Here is an 18,085-nt window from a genome sequence, read left to right on the forward strand (position 1 = left end):
ATGTCTCTGCCAAAATCAGAAAGCAAAGGCCAAAAAATGGCCTAAATACAAGTTTTATTATTTTGCTTCCTTTGTAAAGGTCAGTTTAATGTCAGTCATTTACAGACAGTAATATGACACAGCTTTCAAGAATTTATATAAACCTCAGCAAATCAACATAAAGACACTCCCTCACCCCTTGTCAAATGCTGTAAAAATAAAAAAATCAACTAGATTAACACTCCAAGTACCTTTAAAAGTGTTTCATATTGATCAATAGTCATAATTAACCTTCCATAAAGTAACTCTTTAGCAGCTGCTCAACCCTGAAATATTTAGTTAGGCAACAAAACCAGTAGCAGTTTGACTAAGTAGCTATGTAAGGATCAGACCTAATGTCACAAAAAAGAAACCAGTTTTCACAATTGATTTCTTCAAAACCTCTGATATCTTGAAAAATCAATAGTTTGCACAATATTTTTTTTTTAAAGGCACCAATAAAAGAGTGACTGGTTTGGGCTAAGAAGCTTTAAAAATATACTTTTATTAAATCCTCACTTCTGCAAGGATTTAAATACACATTATATTCAAGAGAGGGATTACAGTTCTGCAAGAATCCTGAAGGTATCACTGCAGTTCATTCAAAACACAAAAAACTTTGCAGTGGAGAAGTTGCATTTAAATATATGAATATACCACATTATTTGAAATAGGAAATCCCAGCAAAGCAGTTGCTACATTTACTATTTTTGTTTTAAAACCAGGAGAACAGCTTGGGGGATAGTGAAATTTTATAGTGAATAAGGCAGTTTGTGGTATTTTAGAGTCATCAGGTTTCTGTGTTAGAAACACATGCACTGTAGTGTGAATGAATTATTCTACTCATATTCAGCCACTGTTTTTTTCTCCTGGAAACCCTTCCTTATATATGACAGTGTCCATTTGATCTCAGAATATAAATTATTACGTTTCAGCAAGTTAAAGGTTAACTAGTGATAAGAAACACAGAAAGGAGAAAGTTTATTCTTGTGTTAATAATGTACTTGTTACTGAAGAGAAAAAAGAAGGGTTTTGATATTTTTCACATGACTACATAATGAGCTGAAATGTCAAAATTGAAAGTTTAATTTAGATAAATTTTTTACCTATTTGGATATTTTTTTCCACATCTCATTTTCCTAGCAAAGGACTTAGCACAAGAACAGGGTCTGACAAGGATTTTGCTTTGCCTCGAAACAGATTGGAAAAAGAAGAGATTTTCCTTGTAATTCTGGTTCAGAGTAGGAAAGAGGCTAAACACAGCAACATGAGATGGTTATGACAGTAAACAAGGCTCAATTATCCACCTACTCCCACTGCTCTCAAGGCTGAAGTTTCACCCACCCCTGTGCATTATATGGCTGCAATCCTGAAGTGAGTAGCACGAGCACACAGTCATTATGCAGTGCAGTCTGTGCATGTGAACTCCACTGCATGTGCACAAGGTATCAGGGAAATCTGGGAATCTGCCTGATTAGCTGTAAGACTGAACAGAGCCACACCTTGCTGTTCCCCTTTGATATTTCTGTTTTATGTTATCATGAGATTGTTTGATTTATATACATTACTATTCCAAACTCCTGTGGACCTGTATTCAATACCACATTATCCTTTAATAATTTTATTTCTTCCTTACTGTCAATGGCCTTCATTTACTTGTGAACTCTGTGATGCTCAGTATCTTTTTTTAACACTAAGTTCCTTGAATCAAATGATCACACATGCATCTTCCATTTTAAAAACATTTTTTGTGAGAAGAAAAAACCATCATCTTGACACATCCAACAGATATAGACATTTGAATGGAAGAAAAGAGTATTTCTTCATTTCATTAGTCCTCTTCTCTTAAGAGATATGCTTATAGTTTTCTTTACAAATTACAAGATTTGTAATAAAACAGACATTATGAGACTAAGAGAGATCAGACAGGCTGTACTCCAACTGCCCTTTTACCTTATCTCAAAGCCACACGGGACAGATCTGACTACATACATGCTGGTGGCTCTTTTAGGTCAAGTACGTAAGTAGGGCAAAAGATGTCCATAAATATTGCAGATACATTTGAAGAGGAAGCCTTTAAAAGTTTGTTCTAGTTCATCTCTCAGTGACTTTGGTGCACATCCATAAATCTTCATTTTTGACTTACTGGGAGAGATAAGCATTTCACTTCTCTTGGAGATTCTGGTACTGAATACCTTAGTCAGGTAGATAACCCCAATCCTTAATTTCAAATCTGTGCAGTGATATATGTGCACTGGAGCTACTAAAGAAGCTCAGACACGGACAGGACAGTGATGCCTGTGACATGGAGCAAGTTACCATGTCACCTTCTCTTACTCCCAGAGGGGGAAATGCTCATCTCTCTGCAAAGGTAGATACGTAACACCTAAGCACACTGAGGTGAGAAAAAACCCTCATGTAAAATGGCAGTTGTAACAAAGCAGGTTTTTTAAAAGACTGAGCCCTTTTCACAAGCTGTAAAATCTAATCATTAAGCAAAATATTCTATTTTTATTAAATTCATGAAACCTTTTGTGTATTCATGTTTCATGAAAAATAAAAGGCAAAATCCATTTTCAGTCGTGGTATTACAGGTCAAATCTATGTGACCTGCAAAGCTAATCCAGGTGAAATGATCCCCACCCACCCCATTTGCAATTGAGCTGCAGTTGTGGCCGTGCAGCCCAGTGCTGAGGTGCTGTGGAAGGAGGTTTCCGCATGGGAAGGCTGTGCCATTTCCTCAGAGCACTTTCAGAGCAAGAAGAAAGCCTGTCTGTAAGATCCCATAAACAAACCCTTGTGACGTGCCTTTATGATGCTGCCCCAGGGAATACATTAAAAACACACAGCAGACAAGCTCAGAGTTGCTGGAACAGCTCGAGATAACCCTTGCCCCTGCTGGTGTGGCTGCTCCTGTAGCTAACCACCCTCTCCCCACTCCTGCACTCTGCATCTCTGTGGATCTGTGCTGACAGCCTCAAGGCCAGCACAAGGGACTACCACCACAGAAAAGTTGCATTTCCCCTTGCAAACACGACTCTCAACACAGTACAGGCCACCTGGCAAGCAAGAGGAGAGCTCAGTGGTATTGTACAAAATGATAACAGTACAACTGGGAGCAGGAACCTCCTGTACTTGGCAGCCAGTTCCTGCAGCAGTAAAAAATAGCTGAAAGAGGAAGGGCCTAGCAGGGCAGTAAATGTCATCACAGCAGTTTCCACAGGTGCTTCCCTACTCTGCATGAACAAGATATGGACACTGCCTTTGCCTTGGGGATTTAGGTGGTGTATGGCACCAAAATGCACTGCAGCACTCAGCCCAGAACTCAGCAGAACTGTTTTATTTCTCAGAAACTCAGCAGAACTACTTTACTTTCCTGTACCTTCTCAAGCCAATTTAAATGAACCTTTAGTGCCTCAGCATTCAGCTGCTAAAACTGAGGTACATCAGTGTGCCTACAAGAGAAGAGCAGCTCACTATCCACAGCAGCACAGCCGTGGGAGTTCCAGAGGTTCAGTAGGAAAAAAAGAGATGACATCAGAAAGGAGAGCTCCTCCCTTTTCGGGTCCTGTTACAGCATGTAAAATAGAAGGGTGAGACTATGTCACTCTTTCAAAAGTATTTCAACTTTTAAAAAAGCAACGTTTTAGGTTTTATTTGCTCCTACCTAAGCACCAGTTCAGTAGCACAGCTGTTGTATAGTTAACTGTCTCAGATTCACACTCCTGATACACGTGTTAAACCTTGTCCTGCCTTGGCTTTTTGGATGGGATAATGAAACATGGCTTAAACCAGAGGAGGGCACTTGCTGTTCCTAGATCTTCCAGCCTTGCTGCTTTGGCTCCATCAGCTGGTGCAGGAAAACCCAGTGGAGCAGTCCCACAGCAGAGCCTGAGCTGGTGTCTCTTGGCAGTGGGGAACACACCATTAGGAGACCATCCACAGCAGCAGCCTCTTGATCAGTGACTGAAGCATCCACGGATCCATTCTGGAGACCATCCACAGCACTCTGCTCCCTAAGCTTCAGAGAAAGCCAAAGCCATCCTTCCCAGCAGCCCAAGCCATGCAGCCTGGGCTCCAAAGGCCCCAGGCTCTCCATCTCCATCTCACATCACCTTCCTCAAGGGTTAATTTTTCAACAAATTAAGGTTACTATGATGCTCCTCCGATACAAAATGAAGAAATGTCTTAAAATGACAGAGTTTTTCACAGATCAGAAAATCTCATCACTGGCCATAGAAGAACAGAGCACTGAAGATCAGAGAGCCCATAAAAAGAAAAGTTTTATCAGGAAAATGCTCTCTTCATTGTCAAAAAACTCAACAACACAGTGTGAGATTTAAATCTTCCCTTGCAATGACTGCATAAACCCAATTTCATTTCATTTTAGTTTTCCTCATTTCCTCCACATTTATATTCCAGGGTACATAATATTCAAGGAAGTTTGTTCACACATGTTTAAACATTTTAAAGTGTGTTAAAGCATTTATAGTTAACTGAAAATATCTACACAGAATGGAAAAAAAGGTATTAGATCAGCAGTTATGCAGGCAGAACAAATGGAAGCTCAGAGCAGGGATGAACACTTAAAAAGAGGTCAAACTGCCCATGAATACATGAAATTACCAAGGAACAATATATAGCTTCTCATTTGGAGCTAATGCAGTCTCCTGGCAAAGAGTGTGATGCAGCCTATGCCTTCTGAATGGTAATTCTGTCAGAGTCAACAGAGCTCTAATGGCTTATATCAAGCCCCAGTTTGGCCCAGCATCTCCAGCAGCAGAGGTAAGTCACATTAAAATCCCGCACATTGTAAAATCCTACTCAAGATCTTGCACAAACAACATTGTTTTATAGTAAATTGGATTACAGATATTGATATAAACTGAAGTCTAATTGAGACAATTTTTCCTAGAAAATTATTGAAAGTAAATGCTGGAATATGCCCAAAACTATCAAGGGGCAATTCTGCACTCACCTGTTGAAATAACAAGTAACCACTGCCCCTGCAATCACCATTTGCTGACAGGCAAGAATGAATTCACTAGTCCAGATAAGGCCAACGAAATGATACCATGCCATGTAGCAAATTCCAGACAGAGCTCTGTATTCTACTTGTCCTCCCGAAGTGGAGTGTGCAGTACCTGAAGTTGGGATTACACCATTGTGTTATTATAACATGCCACACAAGGGGGGAAAGGGGGGACAGGGACAAAGAAGTATATGGAAGTGTGTCTGTGCATGTTCTCTTATCTTCTCTTCAGTAAAGTTACAAAAAAAAAAAAAAAAAAAAAAAAGTTTTGATGCTATTTAATTGTGTCCCTTCTAACAAAGTTAGAGAAACAACACTTTATAATTCAACTTGGATTTTGGAAAAAAAAAAAAAACTCACAAAAAGCAAAATGTTGTGTTTAAATTGGAATTGAGACACAGTTACCAATAAAGAAAAAAGCTACATATTAGTAAAGATATCTGAGAAGACATTACTCAAGACTTGAGTAATCAAAGAGTTCAGAAATAAATTAAATCCTAATTTTCATTATTCAAATTTGAAATAAATGCATAGTTATTAAATGCTTTAGGGGTTTTTGTAAGAAGCAAAAGAGAAAGACTGCAGAAAAATATTAAGGATACATAACGTTCTGTTGCAGGAAAACAAAACTAATATTTTAATTGCTATTACTAATCAGAACCATGGACATTAATTTTCTGTTCTCTATGCTTGGCAATCTTTGTGCAAAACACAGGCACATAAATATAAGCTGTGGTGCAGGGGGAAACAGATATCTGTATGGTAGTACATGCTCCAATGTTACTACTGTATCTAGGAACATGGACAAATTAACTTATTCAAGCTAAAAACCTGCCTTCCACTGCTGTTAGCAACAAAGGATTTATTCCATACTCATAGATGGCTTTTCACAAAAGGTGGGGGCAACTCAGATTCCTCAACAATCAGACCTTTCTCTGTGCAATCCTATTTGTGGCACTTGACTCTGAAGGCTAGTCAGGATAATGGATTAGGACCATTGGCCCTAGTAAAAGGTCTCTAGGTTCCTAACATGCCTTTTTTTAAAATATATTTTTATTTTTTTAATTTTACCAAGCCTTAGGTTTATTAACATTAAAGAGAAACATGTTCACCAAATAAAACAATCTCTGGAGGTGAGTAGTTTCTTATTCTAACTCCATGAAAGAAATAACAAAGTGAGAGAGAATTGGTTATTCCTGCTCAAACAGCAATATAACTTAAGCTTTAATATTTCATGTATTCATTTAGTGGACTTGGCAGTGTTAGGTTTACAGCTGGACTTGATGATATTAAAGGTTTTTTCCAAGCTAAATGATTCTATGACTCTGTGTTCTCCTACAGGAGGAACACACCACCTTCAAGTTCAAAGCTACCACATACAAAGATACTTAGGAAATGGTTCCTTTCTGGCTGCTTCTACAACCACAGACTTCTTACTCAAGAATAACTAAAAGTAGAAACAGTAAATATTTGTTTCAGCAATACCATCAAGATTTTTTTTAAGTTTTCAGAAGCAAGGTCTTTTTGACTGTAAATTAAGAAAAATATCCATCTACCCCATAGTAGCACTGCAACATTATTTTAAAGTGTTTCAAAGGATAAAAAAATGCTACATGGGTACATAAATACAGACATATGTTCTAGAATAATTTCTTTTCTGAGAGTTTACAATATTGGCTGAACAGGAAAACTCTCTCCAGTGCTGTATGGTTGGTTATTCATAGAAATACTGTTGTGCTTCCAATATATTCTAATAAATTTTAAGTCTGTGAAGTGCAAGTTATTTGATGGTTTGAAAAAGCTACTGTTGAGATCTCTTCTTACAAACTTTCCCTTATTTCCCCCCATCCCATACCTCCCTGGTTTTAAATTTGCAAAAGTTAGGAGTTTTTAAGGGGAGTTTTTGAGGATATAATAATTAACTTAAGTCATTAAAATAAATGAGGCACAATATAATTCTGAATTTAAGAGAATCTTCATTTCCCATATTTCTTCCAGAGACTCTAGACTGCCATTTCCTGTAGCACACACAACTAGCCAAAGAGGCTCATGATCCAGGCAAACAAGATGTCAGTGAGCTACAAGGTGTCCAACCTCTCCATTCTCATGCAAAAACATGATGCCATTTGGCAGCAGAATTAAGGACATTTTCCACCATACAACTCACCTGAACATTTATTTTTCCAAAATATGGCTTTGTTGCTGTAGTGTTGTCATGAAGACTGATAAATGTACATATGGCAAACTAATTCTGTTTGCTTTTTACCAGCCCAGTGAAATAACCACCTTCAGTAAAAACAGTAGTGGCTTTGTCTTTCCTGGACAACCTTATACTTGTACATGTGCACAGTGCTGTGCTCAGCTGCACAGAAATCAGGCAGAGCCACCTGTGAGTTCACCTTTGATCACTGCTGGTCAGGTATGGTAAACTAGCTTCACAAAAATCTGTATAACAATATAAATATCTCTGTCTGATTCCCTGTCTTCTGGGTCTACCAGACATGCATAGTTTTGTCAACAGAACTACATGCAAGGCTGTTTTTCTATATCAGTATCTCAGATAAACTTTAAAGCCATCTGAGATAACCTGTCGAGAAAATGGCATTTTCCTTATCACTGTACTAAGATCTATCTGTTCATACAAACTAAACTTTTTCAACAAAGCCCTGAAATACAGTTTAATCTGTCATCAGAATATTTTTCTCCAAGTACACATTCATGAATCTTCCTAGTGTACCATACACTCTTAGTGATAACATTAACAACTCAGTAAAGAACTGAAGTGCCTACATCTGAATCACCAAATCTGGAAGCCTTTAATCAGTACAAGGGTTGATCTGCTGCCAATACTTCAAAAGAAGCGATGATCACAGTGTGAACAGGCACAAGTGTTTGCAGCAGAACCCAGGGGAATTCCTGTGGGACTCAGCCCAGTGCTGCTCTGGCAGCCAGCACAGCAGTGCACCAGCCAGTCTGGGTGTGTGCAGTACCTCCAGCTACATTTTGGGACTGCCAGGCTTGGGTCAGACATTCTTACCCAGCAGCTGCTGCTGCTGCTGCTGAGAGGTCTTGCTGATGACTGCAGCAACAGGCGATTGTAAGAGACAAAAATTCTTGGGAAGTCTAGTCCATCAATTTCCTTATCACAAACAAAGAGCCACTGACAAGAAAATACTGAGAGCCTGTTTATCAGTTCCTGTTAACATGAAAATAATGTTGTGTCCCTCCCACTGTTAAGTGAGGAAAGGTTCTGGAATCATACACTGAATCTTAGTACTTCCTGCAACAGAATTTATTGTGTTATCTTATTTAGTGTTTTTTCTATGTAAAGATATTTATAGGTAAGTTACCTGACTGCAATTGGAATGTCAGGGCCTTGCAAAAAATACATTTTTATTGCTCATTTTCCTGATGCACAGCTTTATGTGGCAGTTCTGCTGCTCACTTGCCTGTAGGATGCACCTTCATTACCCAAAAAAAATCACACCACCTTTTCATCCTACACCCACAGTATTTGCACCCCATGGACCTCACAGCTCCTGCATGCTGAAAAGTTGAAAGACATGTTCTGCTGTGCCACACGGCCACTTCAGTTCTGCAGTGAAATACCCACAAATTAGCAAACAATAAAACTCAATAACCCTAAGACATATCAGCTTTTCCAAAGAACAGCTGAATTCCATTCCTAGCCAGCTAATGGTTCTAACTGGTGCCACTGCTTGTGCTACCTAAAATCTCATGAAGTCTTGGCATTTCTCCTAGTTTTCTAGGTCTGGAATTCACTCAGTCTCTGCTACTTTTACAGATTCTGAATAACCAAGGTACTTAGGCAGGTGCCTACCCTAAAATGCATAAGTAGTCCCACTGATTTTAATAGGATTATCCATGTGTTTCAAATTAGTCATGTGCATAAGCACCTTTCAAGTGCAGGCTGTAGCTTTCTATAGCTCCCAAGAAGTTAGGGGTTGTTCTCACAGTGACACTGAGTTTTGGAGGAGGTGTAAATAAGGTGCCTGCATGGTCACATAATGACCAGGTGTGCCACAGCTGAAGCAAGGATCAAGTGCTCCATAAGCATTAAGGTGCAGAGACACCATAAACGTTTTATAATTAGTGCAGAGTCAAAGAAAGTGTTAAGAACAGGTGCAGCACAGCAGCAAGCCAATTTCATTTACCCATCTCTCTGTATTAGACAAAAAACCAGTGTCTTTATGTTTCATTTTTTCAGCTTTCTTGGTATATTTGCATTTAAAATACAGCCTGCACAGCCCCCGAAAATATACCCATGAGAAGAAAACGTCGAAGTGTCAAACCCAAGAAAATCACCACTTGTATTTTACAAGCTGAATCCTAGACAGGCAATTATTTGTCAATGAAGAAAACAAATTGCTCTGTAAGAGAAAACGTATCTCTGGAGATCTTCAGAGAAGTACTCTCAAGTGCTGCAAAAAGTCCCCAAAACTCAAAATAAAAAGAAATGTCTTCGACTTACAGGGCAATTGTAGAAAACTAATAAATACTACAAAGGTGTCTTATCAGTGCTTTATTAACTGTACAGTACTGTACACATTTGTCATTTTGGGATGTGTGGGTCTGTCATCCTAGAACAGCAGAACAGCCCCCAGCTTCTCTGATGGTGAGCTGCTTTAACAGGCAGCACCTCAGAGGACTCATATTTGGGTTGAAAATTTGAAATACAACCAAACGGAACGTTTAGTGTTCGCCGTCCAAGATCTGAGTTACAAAACACATGGGAAACACAAACAGCAGCGCTGCTGCCACGGACCGGCCAGCTCGGGCCCGACCCTGGCGCGTCCTTCCCGGAGCACCGAGGGGCGGAGGCGCCGCCCTGTCCCCGCGCCCCCGGGGCCGCTTCCGCCCGCCGGGCCGGGCCTGAGGCGCTGCCGGGGCCACGGCGCCCCCTGCCGGGCCCGTGCGCTGCCGAGCGCCCCCTGCCGGGCCCGAGCAGCGCCCCCCGCCGGGCCCGAGCAGCGCCCCCTGCCGGGCCCGAGCAGCGCCCCCTGCCGGGCCCGAGCGCTGCCGAGCGCCCCCTGCCGGGCCCGTGCGCTGCCGAGCGCCCCCTGCCGGGCCCGAGCAGCGCCCCCCGCCGGGCCCGAGCAGCGCCCCCTGCCGGGCCCGAGCAGCGCCCCCTGCCGGGCCCGAGCGCTGCCGAGCGCCCCCTGCCGGGCCCGAACGCCCCGCGGGGTTCCCGCTCGCACAGCGAGCGTGCGACAGCTCCGCAAAATTACCACCACCCACACAGCCGGGAGAGACAGCGCCCAGCTCACCCTGAGACTCACCAAACACATCTTCCCACCCGCATTCATGCTCAGCTTTATCTGCGCTAAATCTGAGAAAAGTAGATTATTTCAAAAATGCAACTTTATTGTTACTCTGCTGTGCAGCAAGTATATGCTGCCCTCTGTATTGTACTGTTTGCATCACTTGCTGGAAACATCAGACTTCCTATTAAGCTAGGGAGAAGACAAAACATAAAATACCTTTGAGTCAGGAGTTGTGTGCTACTCTATGAATGTAACAGCAAGTCATAAACTGTTTGTATCCTACTCTCCAAGAAGGCAGAGGAAAAAGAAAAAAAGTTGAATGAAAATGCCTGGTAGGTAACACAGAATATAACCAATGAAGAAAAATGGCACAACATGGAAAAAACATAAAAAGCCTTTCAAAACCAGTTTTCATTGGGTTTACTCTCCTGTGAATATATGTGGAATTTGCTTTTGGATATTATGTAAAAGTCACTATTTTAGTGCAAAGTTTGTAAAAGCATTCAGAAAATACTCAGTGGTTTCCCATCCTGCTCCTATAATCAAGCTTTTTCTGTCACAACAGCTAAAATATTTCTACTTTTCTAATGACTGCTGCATTTCAAAAGCTTTTGAACAACAGATTCAGCTGGCATTTTCCAAACTTGGATATAACAGGATCCTTATGTGTGCATATTAAGATCAAGTCAGTTTGATTTAACATCAAGGATGTAATATTTGCTCTCATAGTTCTTGTTAATTATATATTTAGAAAATCAGTGTGATATAATTAATTATATTATTCTGTTACTAAATTTACTACAGTTAATTGTTTATCTTAAATTGTATCTGATCCAAGCAGGTGCATGCAATGAACAGCTGGTTGATAACTCAGGAGATGCTCCTTTCTATAAAGCATGGTCTGAGCAGGGATAAAGTACCCCACAAGGCCAGGTTCAAAATTACTGCTGCCTGGCTGATCTGTACATAAACAGCAGGAAGATTCTGCAGAAAAGCAAAAAACACAGAACTGTGTCCAGCACACAATGCTGCTCTGTATTGGGAAAATCCAGCCCCAAGTAGTGTGGAGAAGGAATATGCATGACATCTAAAGGAAAAGGCGTTGGCTTGACTATTTAGTGAGGAGGAACAATTCACAAAGAGTCTGCAGGTCAGACATTTGGCCATGCTAGGTCTGACCCTTTTGCAGGAGAAGCCAGTCAGCAGTTGCTTCAAGCAGCCATTCCTGACAGACAGGAACAGAAACAGATTTGCAAATCTGCATGACTCCAATGAAAGCTGGAGGGAGCCAGATCCCAGCCTAGCCTAAGAATGGGTGTGATCTGCAATGTCAGCATGGACTCAGACAACTTCTCATGTTAGATGTGAAATGAGCTTTATAAAGAGCCAGAATCATCTGAGGTGAAAGCAGTTGTGATGGGAGTGAGGTACCTGATCCATAGAGGTAGGGAATACAGCCAGCTTGCCAAATGGGCTCAGCTGTGGAAAGGCTGGAGGCTTTCCTGGCCTAGCAGGAACCTGTAAGCCCATCCTATGGAGTTACTGCAGCCACTGTCTCAGGTAGTGGTGGAAATACAAAGTAAAACAGTAAGACATAAACATTTGAAGAATTAGGGTTTGGTTTTCCACACAGAAATCACTGCCAAGTTTCTGAAAAGAGAAAACCCATAAACAATGGTCTCTGTCCACATCAATTCTACACCAGCTTTGACCCAAAGGATGACAACTGGCTCCTAACAGCTCCCCTAGAATTTTAAAATGAAAAAATACCAGCCCCCAAATCTTAATGCTTTTCATGGACAAGGGCTGATGGGTACATGAGGAGTTACCCCCAGAGCTACACAGTTTAGCTTCACTTCTATGAGTGATGTTCCACAGAAGGACAACCTCTCTTTCACTTGGATGGCATGGTGCTGGGCCAAGGGACAGCATCCAAATTACCTGGTTTAATCAGTGACAAATCTCAGTAACACCATTTCCATAGCAAAAATATCTTCTGCCAGATCTTTCCTAGTGCTTAACTCTTTCCACAGAGCACCTCCTCTGCAACTGCAAGAACCACTGAATTTACCCAAATACTGTTGCACTATCCAAATGATAGCAATTGTCACTGAACTACTGCTCCAAAGCAATGTTCTGCCTCTGTGACAATTCAACATTGTTTATAGTCAGTAGAGATGAACATGCTCATTTTGGAACAATTTCATTAAAAGCTGTCTCCTCCTTCCTGGTAATTTCTTTAAGTGCATCAAACATATACTGCACCTACAACCATCTATCAACAAATAAATGAGAAAGAACAAAACTCAAGTCCACATATTGAAGAAAAAGGCCAATGTAAAAGACTCCAACAAGTGGGTAATGAAGTGAAATAAAGTGAAATGAAATAAAAAAACCAAGTAATTCAGCTGTATAACAATGCTAGCCCACATTGTGTACACCAACACCAAGAGGTCCCACATTTAAGAAGAGAACTTAGGAAATGGATAGCACTCAGTCAAAAATATGAAAAGCATATACTTACCTGCAGTTCCTAAACTGAGCAGCACAGCAACCCAAAATACCCAGAACACAACAAAAATCAGAAAGGTCCAGAGTGGTTGGAAGAGGAGGAAAGGAATTCTGCCAGTGAATTTACCAACAATTCGAAAGAGCTGTACAGCGAACCGAAGCCTCTTTCTTAGTATGAATATAAGGGAGAGTAGCACAACCTGTTCAGGAAATAAAAAGACAAATTGTTGTGGGTTTTATCTCAGGAAAATTATCAGAGTTGTCAAATGTGGGATCAGAGAATATAGATTCCACAAAGGCATGACAGCAAAGCAATTTACGCAATCGTACTACACATCAGAAAATCCTTCCAAGATACTGCCTACATTCTTAAAGAGCCTGTGGATTAAAACCTGTTTTTCTGCAATAGTTGTTGCTGGTTTATTTGAACAAAATAGGATTCATAAGACCTTAATTCTCTAATGAAAAGTCTGTTTGTTGCTTTATAGCAAGCATAAATGTACATTCCACACCATGCATTGCCTTCACATACCCTGCATGTTATGAACTTTTAAACTCTCTTTCTACTCAGGTCAGCTTGCCACTGTTCACTTTCACAATGGTAGGAGAACCATTGGACTGCAGTCCTTTCCTGCAGTCCTCAGCTAAACTGGTTTGAGAGCTATATATGTATAGGAGCAAAGTAGACATAAAATGAAAACTTATTTAAATAAATTATTCTCTTCGCAAAGTAAAAAACCCAACCCACCAATAACAAAAGTTACTGGGTCAAAAACCCCACGATACCCCAAATTCTTTGTATGTGATAAGGAACTATGAACAGCAATTAAAAGGGAGGTTGGAATCTTTAAAACAATAAATAGAACCAGTGGCAGTTGCTTCACTAGTTTTCTTCCCTGCTCTAGAAAGAAGACACCAGCTCTGAAGAGAAGCATACCCTGCAGCAGAGGATGTTCCCACAGTTCTGCAGTCAGTTGTACTGGAACACACATACACTCAAAGAAACATTTTCTTACCTCTTTAGTATCAGATGTAAAAAGGTCATAAATCACAGAAGATATTAAAAAAAAAATCTGATCTCTGACACATTTATATTTGTCACTGTAAACTGTCAGGCTGTTCATATCTGGCAAATTCCATATGGATCTTACTCATCTTTAAGACAACAGGACAATCATTTTGACAAATGTCTCATGAAGTACAAATTGACTGTACCCTCAAATTGAGCAATGGCTCATTTTAACATTGCAACAGAGTGAAAAAATCACTTCAGAAGTTGCAAGCCACAATCAGTTTTTCTGTTGTAAAACAAAGTCAGTGACACAAAACCAGAATGTAACCCCATAACTTGAGGTCTAGACACTGCTGCCCGTGTTTCACTGCCCCTTTCATTGCTTAGAAGAGCTGCCACCCCTTTCTCCTGCTGACAGGGTGGGATTAATCCACAGATCTCATGTTCATACTCAGCCAGTGCCCCCGTGTTTATTCAGCATGATTCTCCAGTGAGCTGATGCAGAACAAAATGGTGATGGAACACAATTCTTGCATTTGTATGCTGACAACCCCTAACACTGTTTGTACTGGTTTGAGGTATGGTAAGGCTGACAAACAAGTTTCACAATGAAGATACAAAACTATTTTGTAGTTTTGATGGGGGCCTAAAAATATGGTTAGAACTAGGGATTTTTAAGGTCCCTTCCAAACCAAATAATTTTATGATTTAATGATTATATTTAAATGAAAGTAGGAAGATCTTAGAATTTATTCTGACTCGCCACTTTGAAAAGAAGTGGGAACTATTTTTGTTGTTGCAGAAGCGCTGTAGTTCAAGTTTTCGAGTTACAGCCTCAGCCATTGCTTAGGGCAAAATACTACTTACAGTAACTATTGTTGAGAAGATGGCATATCCAAGAAGGAACTTTACATTTTCCTTCTCTGTTTCCAGTTCAGTGCTGGGGTCATTCCTGTAGTCGTAATGGAGCCACCAGAGAACACCTGAGACAACTGAGCAGAGCAGAGCAGCATGAGGGCAGGCAGGGCAAGCTCTTGCTGGCAGGCTGATGCCTGCCTGGCCTCCCTCCCCAGCCTCCTGCCCTCCCCACCATCCCACACTCAGCTGGGGAATATGGTCAGTTAGCAAAGTGAGGCACAGGAACAGTGACCTCAGAGAAACTTCCCATAATGGCTTGTCGGTCTGAGGTAAAACCACAGCAGAACATTTGGATTTCTTGCAGTTATGGTGAGGCACAGGCATGTAATTTCATTGTGGGGACACAAAGCTAACTTTCATGGAATGACAAGCTTTGGCCAGGCAAATTCCTATGCTTCTTTCCTAAAGCAGACAGTGTAAGAGTTCTCTAAGCATTCTTTGAAACAGTAGCATTTTCATAACAGCATCCATCGGCCAAAAGAAATGTTGTTTCTAGGCATCTATAAAAACAATAAACGTCACCATCATCCTAACACTCAGCAGCTGGAGCAGCACAGCCAGACCTTGGCACCAAAAGACAAGCAGTGCTCAGCTTGGAAATGACTGTGGTAAGCAGAAGGTTACTGAGGATGGCCATGGAAATAAAGGACAGCTGCTTGTTCAGCTGCTATTCCTTCAGTACAGTGAAATAGCAAATATACTCACACAACAACCCAAATACAACCAGTGCAATCAGAGTATGGATGAGGAGGGTCTGAATGAATCTGAAGGCTAAAACCAGCATCAAAGAGAAGGCTGAAAAACATATAGAGTTTGAGTGTTGCAACCCTTTTTATTTTAAATATAAATTTATGGTTCTTGTAGAATTTTGGCTTTTATTTTTAAACAGTAATCTTAAAAGTAACAGCATTTAGTAAAGCTGGCAACCTTTTTAACATTTAAAGCACACAGTTTCCTCTACCTCAAATAAAAAAGAACTTACAGCTGATATATTTCACCACAGGAAATACTAGCTTTTTAACAACATTTTATGTAAGAGTTAAGTTTAAATATTCATGCTGAGTCATTTTTTTAATCAACAATTTCTTACAGTCCCCCAAAGTGAGGCATATAATCATGTCATAGAACACAGAATCTGACAGAGATCTGCATTTCACCAGTCTTTTAAATGCCCCCAGATAAAACCTTGTCACTCTTCCTTAAAAATAACTCTGCCCAGAAAATATGAAAAAATCTACTTTTTAATTAAACATATAGAAGCATGTAAGATGCATTTTAAACTTTCAATTGAATATAATTATTCAATATTTACTTAAAATCTTACCTAGTGCAAGGACACTCAGTCCTATCACAGTATCTCTTCCTGCCAATATTCCACTCAGAATTCGGTGAAAAACATCCATTTCATTAACCATATTTATTAGGACAGATGCATATTTGGAATAGCACTCAGAATTTTGTGGAACACATCGATTAAATAATGGAAAGGACTTACTGAAAGGTTAAAAAAAGAAAGTGGCGAAAAATATTAATTACTGGACAAACAATTTAAAATCCACCATCCTGCCATTCTCCACAGAGAACATTCTGTTGTAAAGAGTGGTTTTACATATCATCTGCAAAATAAATTCCTAATAGAGTCATGCCTATATCACTATACCAGGACAGATCCATTCAAGAATAACCTGGGGAAAGAAATTAATAACTCTCCCATTAACTATCACCATGAGTCCATACTCCTATTCCCATTCTAGTCTGGCTTCACTTGCTTTACTCCCATGCATTCATGTAAAAACAGAATTCATGCTCACATAGCTGTAACCTATGTTGTTGTAGATAATTCTAGATTACAAACACTTTGTATTGTTTCTAAAAGCATTCTAAAAGCCACACCAAAACAATGTTTGCAAGGTACAGTTAATGGCACCAAATATTTATACAAAATTATTTGGCACTCCCAGCCAAGCTTCTTGCATGTATTTATTGTTCCACTTTGGCAGTGCTGCCCTACAGTCAATGGCACTTTCATACCTGAAAGGGAGATGTTTTGTAATCAACAGCTCAAAATTTCACTAACTAGCTTTGCTTCTTCTATGTAATATTACTGTGCAAGATGAGTAAATTTGCAGAGTTCCTTGACAAACTGAAAAAGGCCTAGAAAGTTGAGGAAATAAGTGAAATATGCCATATCTTTTCATCAATTTATGTTGTCCTTCAATCTACTGTATGTAACACTTTAAATGTCTCCTGCTCTCTTCACTTTGTTCTTCCACTTTCTGCTGTTCAGAGCAGATGAGTTAGCTCTGCAAACACAGAGACTCCAATTCTCTGCTGCATTTTCATGACATAGTGGAACTTAAAATCATGGGTTTAAGAATTGTGACCCACAAATGCCAGACCTAACAAAGAAAGCAGCATCCACAGACCTGTGCTTCACACCATCTGGCTATAAAATTATTCTGATGGCAATTTCTGGGCTCAGGAGAAGAAGCAAGGCCAAAGATCACATCCTTGGCATTGAGGGAGAAAGGAAAATCTGTGCAGGAGCTAAGTTGTTTCTCATATGGAGTGCTTTTCCCTAATTTGGAAAAGGAGGAGGAATGGAAGGGTAGAGGAATAAAGGGTAGAGGAATGGAAGGAATGCAGTCCTTGTTTATTCTGTGGGACAGGACACTGGCATGTTCTCAGGCACATAAGAGAATTTGTAAGGATACATGGACAAAAACAAATAAACAAAGCAAAATCATCCTGACTGCAAAGCATCAAACCAAATACAAATGTGAGAAAGTAACAATTTGTAAGAAACTGTTTGGACTCGAGGTTGTAAAGTACCCAGTCATTCTTACCTTGGTGGAACTGGCAGTGTGGGACACAGCTGAGCTGCCTTTGGATTTAGGGTGTAATTGGAAACACCCAGGTTGTAAACACAAAGAAAAGAACCTAAAAAGAAAGAAAGAAAGAAAAAAAAAGTAATTTAGGATTAGTTAAAATTGAGAGAAAAAAAACATTAATAGCAAAATTTTGTTTGCACTTCTGGTTTGATCCTTCAGCAGGCCATTTTCATCCCTGATATTCCAGTGGGAATGTGAATAACAAATTATGTAGTTGAGCAGATCTAAACAAATCTCTGCAGAATCTTTTGCCTTCTAGACTTAACTACAGTTACCACTTATGTTCCTGGAGGACAGGCACACTGCTTGTTCCACAGTGCCATACTTGGCTATTAGGCTAAGAGAAAACCTGAAATTATGGAAGAACTAGGCCCTGCTGAGTTAGAATAGAATATATATGTATCCAGAAATCTAATTT

General features: G+C 40.1%; 1 protein-coding gene and 1 long non-coding RNA gene across 5 annotated transcripts in view; both read right to left on the reverse strand.

Annotated features, from left to right (window-relative positions):
- SLC44A3 (solute carrier family 44 member 3) overlaps positions 1–18,085 on the reverse strand; it is a 103,177-nt gene that overhangs the window by 19,514 nt on the left and 65,578 nt on the right. For 3 of the 4 annotated variants that reach the window (XM_079313343.1, XM_079313340.1, XM_079313341.1), the window contains 6 exons: positions 17,623–17,716; positions 16,101–16,270; positions 15,482–15,571; positions 14,726–14,850; positions 12,860–13,046; positions 4,997–5,162 (listed from right to left, as the gene is read on the reverse strand). In XM_079313343.1, coding sequence (XP_079169469.1) covers positions 4,997–5,162; positions 12,860–13,046; positions 14,726–14,850; positions 15,482–15,571; positions 16,101–16,270; positions 17,623–17,716 — 832 coding nt within the window. The remainder of the gene's footprint in view (positions 1–4,996; positions 5,163–12,859; positions 13,047–14,725; positions 14,851–15,481; positions 15,572–16,100; positions 16,271–17,622; positions 17,717–18,085) is intronic. The other variant, XM_079313342.1, reaches the window with a different exon arrangement.
- LOC306805536 lies at positions 11,157–12,296 on the reverse strand. The gene is made up of 2 exons (XR_013775241.1): positions 11,767–12,296; positions 11,157–11,319 (listed from the first exon to the last, which is right to left on the reverse strand). It is a non-coding gene; the product is annotated as an uncharacterized lncRNA (long non-coding RNA).

Source organism: Erithacus rubecula, assembly GCF_903797595.1.
Source record: "Erithacus rubecula genome assembly, chromosome: 10".
Lineage (NCBI taxonomy): Eukaryota > Metazoa > Chordata > Aves > Passeriformes > Muscicapidae > Erithacus > Erithacus rubecula.